Source organism: Notolabrus celidotus, chromosome 9, assembly GCF_009762535.1.
Source record: "Notolabrus celidotus isolate fNotCel1 chromosome 9, fNotCel1.pri, whole genome shotgun sequence".
In the NCBI taxonomy this organism is placed as follows: domain Eukaryota; kingdom Metazoa; phylum Chordata; class Actinopteri; order Labriformes; family Labridae; genus Notolabrus; species Notolabrus celidotus.
In genome coordinates, this window is record NC_048280.1 from 18,045,161 (window position 1) to 18,057,092 (window position 11,932).

General features: G+C 37.3%; 1 protein-coding gene across 1 annotated transcript; it reads right to left on the reverse strand.

Annotated features, from left to right (window-relative positions):
• Positions 1-1,138: 1,138 nt before the first annotated feature.
• On the reverse strand, positions 1,139-7,029 carry slc2a11b (solute carrier family 2 member 11b). The gene is made up of 12 exons (XM_034691520.1): positions 6,958-7,029; positions 6,754-6,852; positions 6,369-6,529; positions 6,163-6,287; positions 5,913-6,042; positions 5,676-5,824; positions 5,188-5,375; positions 4,966-5,076; positions 4,375-4,476; positions 1,898-1,973; positions 1,669-1,796; positions 1,139-1,536 (listed from the first exon to the last, which is right to left on the reverse strand). The coding sequence occupies exons 1-12, from the start codon at positions 7,027-7,029 to the stop codon at positions 1,342-1,344; spliced, it is 1,536 nt and encodes a 511-aa protein (XP_034547411.1). The 3' UTR covers positions 1,139-1,341.
• Between the last annotated feature and the right edge of the window lie 4,903 nt (positions 7,030-11,932).

The following is an 11,932-nucleotide window of genomic DNA, read 5'->3' on the forward strand; positions in this document are numbered from 1 at the left end:
GTATATATAAATGGAGGTTGACAGAATGTCAGTTGTGTGTTCATTTATTATAAAATTAAGTTTGGGCACCACTAATATATTATGAAAAGATAAGCTGCTTAAGTCAGGTCCTGCATTATGACTTAAACTTGAAGCCATGTCAGGTGCAGCAGCTCTGCGTTTGTGCCTTTTCAATCTAATTATTGTCATATATGATGTGCACACACTGTAAAGCTGGGACTGCGTTTTGCAGCATTATTGTACTGGGTCAGTAAATAAAAAGGACAATTAATCAGTCACGATAGGTTTCTATTTCTGAGCTGTACTTTAAGACCACAGTGTGGACGGTTTATACACATTGACACACTTAAAGGGAGGAATGAAGATTTGATGGGGGTCCACAGCTTAATTGTGAGCCTGGTCCCCTTGTTGGGTAATCTGGCCACACATGTGTGGTCCACACTCTAGACAATGAAAAACTAAAACTGTCACACATTAAAAAAAAAAAAAAAAAAGGCTTTCATACCATAGAAATTAAATCATGGATTAGCAGCATGGATGGAGGAACAGTATTCCTGAAGCAAAATAATTTGCTCCAGTTTAACTCCCCAGAACTGATTACTCTTATGAGTTTATTTTGTGAATCAAAAGTACAAGTTTCCTGAAAGTTTCTGTAACTGGCGAAGAAAATGGATTTTTAGCAAAATAAATAAACCCATTCTGATCCAAATTATTCATGGCTACCATGTTGAATTTTGGGAGTTAAGCAGCAGCTTAAATGTGAGTGGAGAATTTGAGCCAAACACTCACAAGCGGCACTCTGCAGGATTATTGTAATTGGGTTAGTCTTCTGTTAAAAGGCATATTTACCTACTTTCATACAGACATTTGAGGAAAGCAAAAGAGTAGATTTATGTTTTCATGGAATAGGCGACATTCCCAGAGCAACTTGAATGCGTATTGTTGTTGTACAATAATGGCCCCATAGATGTTTACCTGGAGCCAGATTATTACTGTTCCAACCCTGCTGTTCTCCAAACTGAAATCTGAGAAATCTGTTTAGCACTATGAGATTTTCATTAAAAGAGAAAGAAACATTCTGTCTGAAAGTTGTACAAACCGACATTTATTTTCAACAAAATATTACAGATTCAGATTAATTGAATGTATATAGGTGACCTAACAAGACCTAATCATTACTATGACAGTACACTGAAGTTCAAGCAAGGTCCCATAACTTAAAGCACCGTTATTATTATGCTACATGTTCTAAAGTATATTACTGCTCTTTGTGATATATGTATACTCTATATTACACATAAAAATCTTAGCTTGAGCGACCCCTGAGTCATGGGTTGTTCTTCATATGGAAGTTGATAACAGTATTGCTCCTGTTGCATCCACACCATTCGCCTTTTTGTTGTTGTTGGACAGGAATGCATTCTCGATTTCCAGGAAGGTTTTGTTTTTGGTTTCAGGAACAGCAAGGCAAATGTATGTGGCCACTAAGGCGCAGATGACCAAGAACACAAGGAAACAGTACTGCTGCAGCCCGATCTGCAAGAATGAAACATAACACCAGGAAGTGTTAACTCACTCAAAGATCCAAGTTTTGTTTCATTATTTGAATTGTGCCATGAAAACATGAAAAAGAAGAGATGATTTTTTTAGTGATTTCAGGACATTTACCACAATAAAAGGGAAGGCCAGGCCAATAAAGAAGAAGCTGAACCAGTTGAGTGACCCTGAAATTATGTATGCTGCAGGCCGTGTGCTTTGTGTGAATAGTTCAGCAGTCAAGATGTTTGTCACGCCACCTTTAAGGAGGAAGAAGTAATACAAGATTAAACTGTTCTAACTGTTGTGCTGCTCAGTAGCTTGAAACTAGTTTTTTAAAGTTACTAATTTATAAGGTTACCTGGTCCTAGGCCAAAACTCAGAATAAAAGCAAATACACAACCCATGCTCAAGTATGGGACTATTGGGTTGGCTTCCTGTGAGAAAGATGAAGACACAGAAAGACAAATGTTTAATGAAGTTACATTTATAACATTCCATTTCTTCTTTAAACTCTAGTTAACAAATAAAAATGATAAAAACAGAGCACGAAAACATAACAGAGCAGAACAGAGAAAAAGATGAATACACCAAAACTCAACTTTGCAATGGCAATTGTTCTTTAAACTAAGGTTTCAGTCAGAGCTTTAACCAAGATCATGAAACTGTTGTTCAGTTTACAGGAAAATAGAAAGATGCTCCTATACTAAGCTCTCCATGAATCCTGAGTACTTGTTGGAGCAACCTTCTATTATGAAAACCATAGAAACTGTTGATTAGTGAAAGCGGACTACACATATATGAAAGAAATTACCCTGAGTAGCTTTGTAAATGAAAATAAATTGATGCTGTTCTCTCCTATGTTTCAACAAAAAACAAGGTTCAGACTGTAAAATACAAAGTAATGATTGAGGGACTATGGATTGGATATTGAACCAGAAGCACCTTGATACACTATTTATTTAGCAACACAAAAAGAGGAGGCAGCATGTAGTAAATAATGTTTTCATAGTCTAAAATACTTCAGAACGTGGCATCTATAAGTCTTTTCTTCACTGCTTAAATAATGAGCCTGTTTTGTTAATATAAAGCAGGCTTAACCTCAGATTTCTTCACTGAGCATTCTCTCCTTTAGAGTGAATATCAATACTAAAGTACCAGAAGAGTGGTCATGTTTGAATTGAGTCTCCTCAACTGGTATGAATGCCAAACATTATCTAACATCTGTAAGCAGGCTCTGTGAAAGATCATACACTGGACTCAGAGATGAGGCTGTTGAATAGACTATTGTATCGTCTGCATACAGATGCACTTTAGCTAAAGACACATCCTTCCTAAAGTTATTTTAACTCTAGGATCTCAATGAAGTCTGACTTGTGACTGTCTGTAGGTCTATGGACACAATAGGTTCTGTAAAAGTCCTGAATTCTCTATAGCCTCACCGACCATACCAACATACTGAGGCTGCTCAACTGCAGCTCAAGGTCAAGAGAACCCAATGCCTTGAAATTATATAAAAAAAAATACTTAAGCCAGATTGATTTTAACCTCAAGTATTGTGAAAGCCCAAAAAATTCTTTAACATTCTTTGACAGCGCACTTATATAGCACAAGTGTTCCTCATCGTTCAACAAGGGGGAGAACATCGGCTGTTTTCCCTGGATGAAGAATGAAATATGAGCAAAAGGCTTAGCAATGAAAGCAATGAAATCAGCTGAAAGCTCTTAAGGATCCAGATTTACAGCTCAAGACCATTTACTCAATAAAGTTCTCTAATCTAATTTCTGTTGTGTAGTTCCTCCATGAATAAAGGGCTGACCCTTTTTTGATATACTACTCAGACCTTTGGGCTTAAAGAGAAACATCCACTTCTTGTCTTGTATTTTGGTATGATGATCTGTGCCCAGTTAGTCCTTTCTATCAGGCAAGTGTTTCTGGAAAAAACTGTCAATGTGTCTTTAAAATTTGGAACAAGTTTCAATAAAAGGCTGGCTTGTTGGCAACCGCAGATCTAACTCCATTCTGAAACAACAACCAATTCCTGCTATCCTGCACAGACTGTTTTTAAACCTAGTTGTAGAAAGGTCTGTTAATTATTATTAACTTCTATGTTCAATGTGTTAGTTCCTCAAATGCAAATTTATCTGTAAAATTTTACCTTCCAAAAACTTGTTTCAGATTAGGCACTTTGTTCTAAAATAACTTGCCCTATTTTCAAATAGCTTTTGGGAATGTAAGATGAACTATTTCCTTTCACTTACTAAAAGACTAAAGAGGCTAAAAAATAACACATATGACTGCACTTTCAACATCATCCTCAATGCTTTAAACTCCCTAAGGCCATAAAGGACCAGGACCATTGGTGTATTGTCTTAGGACATACTAGGCCTTATACACATCTCCTCTGCTGCAGTGCAACATCTAACAGGATGATATTACATATGAAAGCAATACAGAATTTTCCCTAACACTAACCCAGATACGTGAACTACATAGTAATCACTGGTTGACTATAAACATGTTTTGGTCGTGCACACCAATGTTTCACTTAATAGCTTCTCAAAAAAACCCAAACAGTTGACCCTGAACTTCCTCACATTGAAATGCACGGTATTTCATTCACCACCCTCCTTGCTAGAAGGCCTAATCTCTTTAAATGGGCTAATCCCTGCAGACTTGTTTATATATCTTTGGTTTGCCCACAGGGAGCATGAAGTATTTTCCTTATTTTTTTGGTAGGAATAACTCAGTACATGCCTGCATCAGAGGCAGAGAAAGTCCTGTAAAACATTAATCAAAGTACTTTTCTTAACAGTGTTTTCTGGTCAGGTTATTTACCTGGAAAGTGAGAGTTAGCGTGATCAAAACACAGCAGATACTCATCAGTGTGTATCCTCCTGCGATGAGCACTTTCCTTCCCAGACGGTCAATGAGCAGACCCTGTGAGACACACAGCATGTCACAAGATCAAGATAAATTTTCGGTCAAACACTTGAAACATACTCTGACCTTTCATGGTGATGTTCCAGGTTTGTTCTGTCGAATCCTACTCCACAGTATGATAATTTATGTCTTACCCTCAAATGCTCAGTCTCACTTATTTTCTTCACACTTTTTATGTTCTTGATCACAGCTTTTTTGCTTTACTAATTGTACTATATACATGTTGAAGTGCTTTTCCAATATAAGAATTAAATTCCCTTTGAGGGTGAATTCAGGCTATTTAATTTTGTTTATTTGAGAAGTGCTCTTACTTTTCCAAAGTTTCTTAAACACTGAAAGTTTGCATCAGAGAAGTCAGAAGTTTTTTGGCCTTGTTTTTCGAGGCTTTTCCTACTTATGTTCTGTGGGATGTACAAACCACAGAAGCTGTAAACGAGGCTCATCGAAGTAATGCACGCAAAAATAAGATAAGAGACAAATACTTACACATGTTAAAGCGGTGACACATTCACAAGCACCAGTACCAATCGTTACATATGGTATTTTTTCCGAAGGAATCCCAGCTTGTTTGAACAAGTAATCTGCATAAAAGTAAATCTACAGGAAAAAGAGATAAATCTTCTTTTGTAACATAAGTCATTTCACTTTTGTTCAAGATTACCACTGAGGAATCGATCTATGACAACAGCTCTATCATCATATACATACAGCGTTGATGCCATTCAGCTGTTGTGCAGCATTGAGCAGCAGGATGGTGAGAAGCTGCCAGCGAATAGAACGATCAGTGAAGAGCTCCCAGGGTTTCTTTGCTTTGAAACCTACAAAATTATTCCTCTCTTTCTCTATTTCTTCCCATTCTCCAATACAGCCAATCCCACCATGCAGCTGCTTCAGAGCTGCAAAAGAGAGAGCACATGACCCTCTTGTTAATTGTAATTTGTTTCTGCATTCATCATTCTTTTAATCTGATTGAACTGTAGGGTCTGATAATTTATAGATAATAGCATCAAAAGGGTTACTGCATCAAATCAGTTTCTTTTCACTTTACTAGACTGTGATTCCATTCCTGAACTCACATGAAAACAAATGACTTGGTGTCGAGTGACACAAGACAAAAGGGGTTAAATATTTTTTTCCTTGCTTAATATCAAATTGTAGTGATGTAAACATGGAAGTAACAAACAGTGATGGTTTACCTTTTTTGCATCTGGCATCGTCTCCTTTGTCAATGAGCAGGTAACGCGGGCTCTCAGGGAACCAGGGCAGGATGATGAGCTGCATGATGGCCGGGACACATGTGGTAGCAAGCAGAAGATGCCACAGCTCTTCTCTGCCCAGGAGCTCCCTGTCAAATCACACAGAGATGTTTGAATTGGAGAGAGCATATTCTTTTGAAAATGCAAACTTCAATGCAGCTTTTTGTCCAGCATTACTTGAGGCCGATCACTTGTCCAGTCAAAATTCCACCAGTGATGAAAATAGAAGTCCCTGTTCCCATGGCACCACGGAGAGAAGTCGGAGCTATCTCTCCCAAATACAGAGGTTGAACACAAAGTCCAATTCCTTTATGAAAAATACAACATTATCAAATGAGGATAGAAAATATTCATTGGATGATTTTACATTTGATAAAAAGTACTGTTTCATCACAGTTAAGGGACAAAAAGTTAAACAGTAATTTACCTGCATTTATTCCACAGAGAAGACGTCCAACAATGAGTAATTCAAAGTATCTTGTCGGGTAACTCAGACCCATGAACAGAGCAGCCAATATTGCAAATACATTATTTGCCAACAGTGCACCTTTCCTGAAAAAGTCAGAGTAGAACATAACTCAGTTTCTAAAATACATAAAGGAGAATCCATAAAAGTTGCTTTTTGATTCATACCTCCCCAGCATCATAGACATTGTTCCACCGATTGTTACTCCAATGAGCCCCCCCACTGTAAACATAGACACAATAGTGGACCACAGCAGGGTGAGAACGTGGTCAGATATGTCCGACTGGTAACGTTCACTCCAGGTTTCGTTGATGAAGTTATGCACGTACTGGAAAGAAACCAAGGAAAAGCAACATGCTCACGAGAAGGCAAATAAAAATGAGGTACCCTGATCAAAATATGTGATGGATATTGTTATTAATGTGTAGTAAATACAGACTATAGGTGTTGAAATTGAGAGTACAGATATTAACACACACACAAAATAACTTATATTAAACCACTGTGTAGTAGAGAATAGAGTGATAACTGGACTGTCCCTTAGTTTATTACCATTGTAGGTGCATTGATGACAGATACATTGTATCCATACTGAAAGGTTCCCCCTATACAAGCAGCACATACAGCCAGCAGAAGTGATCTGTTTGGAAACTGCAATGAAGAAGAGATACAGAGATACACAAACACAAATTGACTTATAATACAAACCACAGAAAACCAGCAGCATCCCATCGTATTTCATCATAATCTACATACCGTTGGTTGCTTTGAATCTTTAATTCCTTTAATAAGCAGCGGTTGATACTCGTCCATAAATTCTTTAGGCATTTTGAGGCTGATGTTTTGCTCAGAGTATGGTCCAAAAAAGTTTGTACACCGAGACAGGTCTTTCCTTCATGTAAAGAGTTTGTTCTCAAGTGGAAACTTGAGTCTGACGAGAAGCTGAGTTTATCCTGAGGATGATACAATTGATCTGTTGTCATAAAGTGACCGCGTGGTGGAGAGAATCGACTGTACCGTGCATTTTATGATTTCATGGCATCAGATGTGAATCAAATCGTGAGATTTGGCTCGGTTGTATTTCTTCGAATGAAAAAAAAGGAAAAGGGGGGATGTGCTACAGCCAGGGACGGCAGAGTAGGGGGGGGGGTAAAGCCCTCACGTGAGAAGGGGTACAAAGCCACTACAATGAATAGAAGTGGGTATGAGGAGGGGCCCATACAGAATGCATACATGCAGGACCCAGGATTTGGTGTTACGCCCCTGACTATAGCCATCCAGGCACATGGTGTATCGCAAAATGAAAAGGTCAGAAGACTGTACATTTTTGAATGAATGAATATCAACAGTGAAGATAAAAATACCAGAGCTTCCCAAACAGCTGCAGAGGAGGTGGAGAGGGTCTGTCTGACTAACTTCAGACAGTAGGCTTATTGAGTAACTGTAGCCATTCAATATCTTTTGTACGGTTTGAAATCTTATCATAGAAACCCCAAATATCACAGAGGCACAATACAACAATACATAACATTAACTGAATGATTCAACATATCTGTTTTTCAAAGTCCATAAAAGCAGGCACTGAGGTTATGTGAACATCTGCAGCAACCAAAGTCTGTCTGAATATCCAGAGTAAGAGGTACAATGGAATAAGTGGAAATGGGCAAATGATCACAAAATGCTCTAAATCTCTGCTAGGCTTCATTTATGCCAGGTATTTAGGGGTTTATATGTAGAAATTGATTACCTTACGTCTGTTAATAAGGGATTTACAAATGTTGTATAAATCTGTTAAAACGATCAAGCTCACGAATCAACAATATTTAGTTAGTACCAAATACAAAGGATCAACGCAAAGGAATTTATCAAACCTGGCAACCTCAAACAGGCTGTAATAAATATTTTTAATTGATCTTAAAGCATGCAAATCAAAGTTTTTTGATCAATATCTAAAATAATTTAGTTAAATTAGTAACACTTAATACCCTTTCACAGAGAGAGCCACATAAACAGCAGTGGTAGTAGTAGGAGGAGGAACAGCAACAGGCTTGTTTCAATTCAGAGACCACATTTGATTATATTTACCTTTCTCTTCTTCACTTTTTCTTGTGCGATAGATGCTTTAATTTAAGCAAAGGAATCATCCTCCAGTGATTAGAAGAAAATAAAAATACAAATGAAACAGAGAGCACCTGTTGTGCAAAATTCTGCTTTCCAGGTCAAACCTCAAACAGCTCTCCATACATGGTCTTGTCGCAGGCTGTCCAAGTGATCAAATGATTTAGCATGTGTGGACAAATAGAGTCATATTCATGGCAATTTGGCTTCAGTTCAAAAATGAGTCACGTGGAAAGCACACATTTCCATCTAAGCCTCCTCAGGTGCTGCATGGTTAGAATGAAAAACTGGCTCAGTGGGTCGATTCTTACTCACCGCAATTTTCGTCTCCCCATTTTCATTCTTGATTTTCATCATGGATGCTGCCTTAAAAGCAAGTGTGAATGAACCTTGGATAACTGATGTTCCACTTCAGACTCAGCACTTACATAATGAGCCCCTGTTGTCAGGTGCAGCATATGATCTCAGGAGAGGCGGGGGCGTCTGACTCATTAACTTCTCAAACACATTCCTAGCCCCAGGGTGGCCCATTTCAAGGAATGCTGAGTCAAATTCACAAATAATAGTGTCCCTTTCAGTACTAAATGTTTGGTAGTAGTTGACTTAATTTTGTGAGGGTTTTTATGCCTACAATCTCTTCATAACAAAGAACATCCCACTCCCTCTTTGAGGCATAGTCTCAGCGTTCATCACTCAAGATCAACAGAGACAGCAGGGTCAGACTCAAACAGCTGCAGAGGGATAGTATTTTCTGTTGCACCAATAAATTTGTTATACTATAGATTCAATAGCCTTTCATTGAAGAGGGGTCTAATAAGTCAAAAAGTACTTTCAGTGTATTTCTGGACATAAAAATACACACTCAATTGCTCATCTGAAGTCTGTGTGCTTGGCCTTTTTAAAAGGAGAAAGTAACATCAAAACTTGTGACATGGTAAGAACACATTTAGGTAAATGATATAACAACAAATTTTCTGAACTTTCATACAACATTTCCACTCAATCGCTGGTAATTTCAGCCCGTAAGCTCTGTGAGGCTTTTCAAAGGCATGCTGTTCCGCACGAGGTGAGAATTTTACTGCTATAAACTTTTAATCCAGCATCGGCCTCTGAGAATTTGTGAACAGTGGGAATTTGAGCTCTACAGTGAAAATCCTTCTTGCACATTAGAAGTTTAACATGTTATTTCCCTGTATAATGAGAGGTTCACAGTCAGATAGATAGGCAGTCAGTGACAGTGTGAAGTGATGATGTCATCCTCAGACTGATCATGATACAGATACGCAAACAGCAGACAAAAGGATCACCCATGTGATGGCTGTTTTGGCAATCTGGGAACACATGTGATTCAAAGCTGGAAGCACTGCGCCAAATAAGACCCACTAAAATGTAATATGTAACAACCACATGTTTTAACCCCCATGCTAAATATTTTGTTTAGACAGTTGTCAGATATAGAGTTCACGGTTATGTTCAGGTACACAATTACTTATAGAAACAGGTGGTAATAACAGTCTCCATAGAAGAGGATAGGCTTTATTTTCATGTGAATGAGAAGCATGCAGTGTGTTATAGTTATATCCTAAGTTTTGTACCTTTTCTTCCCGTATTTATAACCTTATTCTAGACTGTCAGACCTAAATATGCTTAGACATGTATGGCAGATTTTATGGATGCTTTTAACTTAATTGATACATTTGTTCTTCTGACAAGCTCTCAGAGCTCCTAGTCATCCACACTCTGGATTTTGCATGTTATTTTGTCTTTCTTATTTATTTGAGCCATCTATTTATTTTTGCCCAAATTAATGACCAAACATCTTAAAGAGGAGATGTGCAGATGTTTTTGGCGGTAAATGAAGTGCTTAATTTAAATGACAAGTTGCTTTCTACCACACTAGGCACTTGTATCTTAATGACACAAATAAACAACAGCTTTCCAAAGTCATGTAAAAAGAATAAAAACCATTAGGGCTTTGGGGTTGGCTTTTTACTGTAATCTAAGGATTGCTGGAGTTAATCTCTCTTTTGTGGTTCTGACTCAAAATTCCTGAAATAAAAGCTTTCATGGTAAAAGTGGTTGACTGTGCCCAAAATGACAATAATATCAAATGAATTGATTCTGAAAATAACTGGGGACTAAATGATTTTAGATCCAGTTGTAGACTATAAAAAATGATGTTTTATTTGTACACATGTTGTAAACAGTAGTAGATAGTAAATAAACTCATATACTCGAGGACTTCACTACTCTGCAGCATTTTTATTTGATGTTGCATTTTATGTCACTGTGCCTTTCAAAGGGATTTTTTTTTAGTAGAATTTACATTGAAGACAACAAATGGGGGATACATAACTTATGTAACAATACTTCACAAATTATATTATGACTTTTCAAGATTGGAATAAGCTTATTTTTATTTCTTGGCTTTCAACCCCGCATGAGACTCTGCTCCTGTTTCAGTGTTTTATTGTTTTATTGTTTCTATTATTTCTATTGTTTTATTGTTTTTATTGTTTCTATTGTTTTATTGTTTTTATTGCTTCTGTTGTTTTATTATTTTTGTTTTTTTTATATTTTTTTTATTGTTTTTATTGTTTTTACTATCCTGTGTTTTAATTGTTTTATGTTATTTTCTATTGGATGAAACTTTTCTGTTCATCTGAAATTCATCTCCATATTAGCTTATCGACAGCTTTGACAAAAGAGCTCTAAAAGAAGAAAACTAAGGGACAGTAGAGGACTGGGCATGAAAACAAGATTTAACTGACTCAGCCTAAAGAAATCATGAAAAATGAATGGGTAGGTAAGGTTAGGTAGTTCAACATTAGAAGTATACAAAACAGTAAGTTTCATATAAAGCATGTAGTTAATAGCTTTCAGTAATAAACATGTTTCATTTTCTATTCATATAGTGGTTCATTGTATCTGCGGGGATACATTGCATTGGCCTATTTAACCGGTTTATAATCCAGACAAAATGTCTCAATACGTTGGCTATAGGTTCAAGACTTATTCCCTAAACAGTAACCTATAGAGTAAAACCCTGCAGCTCATTCCTGAAATGCATTAAACATCCAAGCAGCAGGTGACAGCAGTCCTGCTAAACTGCTGCAGCTCATGCTGTGCAGTGTCCACACCAGAGGGGGCGCCACAGAGCTGTTTTTAGAAGAGTTATGCAGGGACTGGGTTATTTATGGCATGTGCCACGGATTTATAATGCAACAAAAAATAATAATACAAAACAAAACCTTCATTATCCAGAGTTGAAATGCACCTTACAACAGGTACAACACAATCAAAACTGACCATGTGTTACCCTGATGAATCAAATTAAATGGGTACTAAAGCAATCAACAACTGCTGACAATCATCGTCCAAATCAAAGCAACAACAAACAGCAGTAGTGGACTTACACAGGGCCTCAATTTAGGGTGATTGAATTACTGGATAAGAGTTGAATACAGTTTGCAGTTTGGTAAAGCTGTTTTTTGCTGTTTTCCTGTGCTGTTAGGAATTAACTTACTGCTACTGATGCTTTTGATGATTAATTGTTCACTAACCCTAAACTTAGGAGTCATCTGACAAAAAAGAAAGGCAGAAAACTCATTAC

Bases quoted from the DNA above. Each gene is read 5' to 3' on its own strand.
- slc2a11b (XM_034691520.1), bottom strand. From the start codon at position 7,029: ATGCCTAAAGAATTTATGGACGAGTATCAACCGCTGCTTATTAAAGGA. The intron at 5,825-5,912 runs GTAATGCTGGAC...GTGATTTGACAG, and splicing joins GGACAAGTGATCGGCCTCAA to GGAGCTCCTGGGCAGAGAAG. The intron at 1,974-4,374 runs GTAAATAACCTG...TCTTTCTCACAG, and splicing joins CGCTAACTCTCACTTTCCAG to GAAGCCAACCCAATAGTCCC.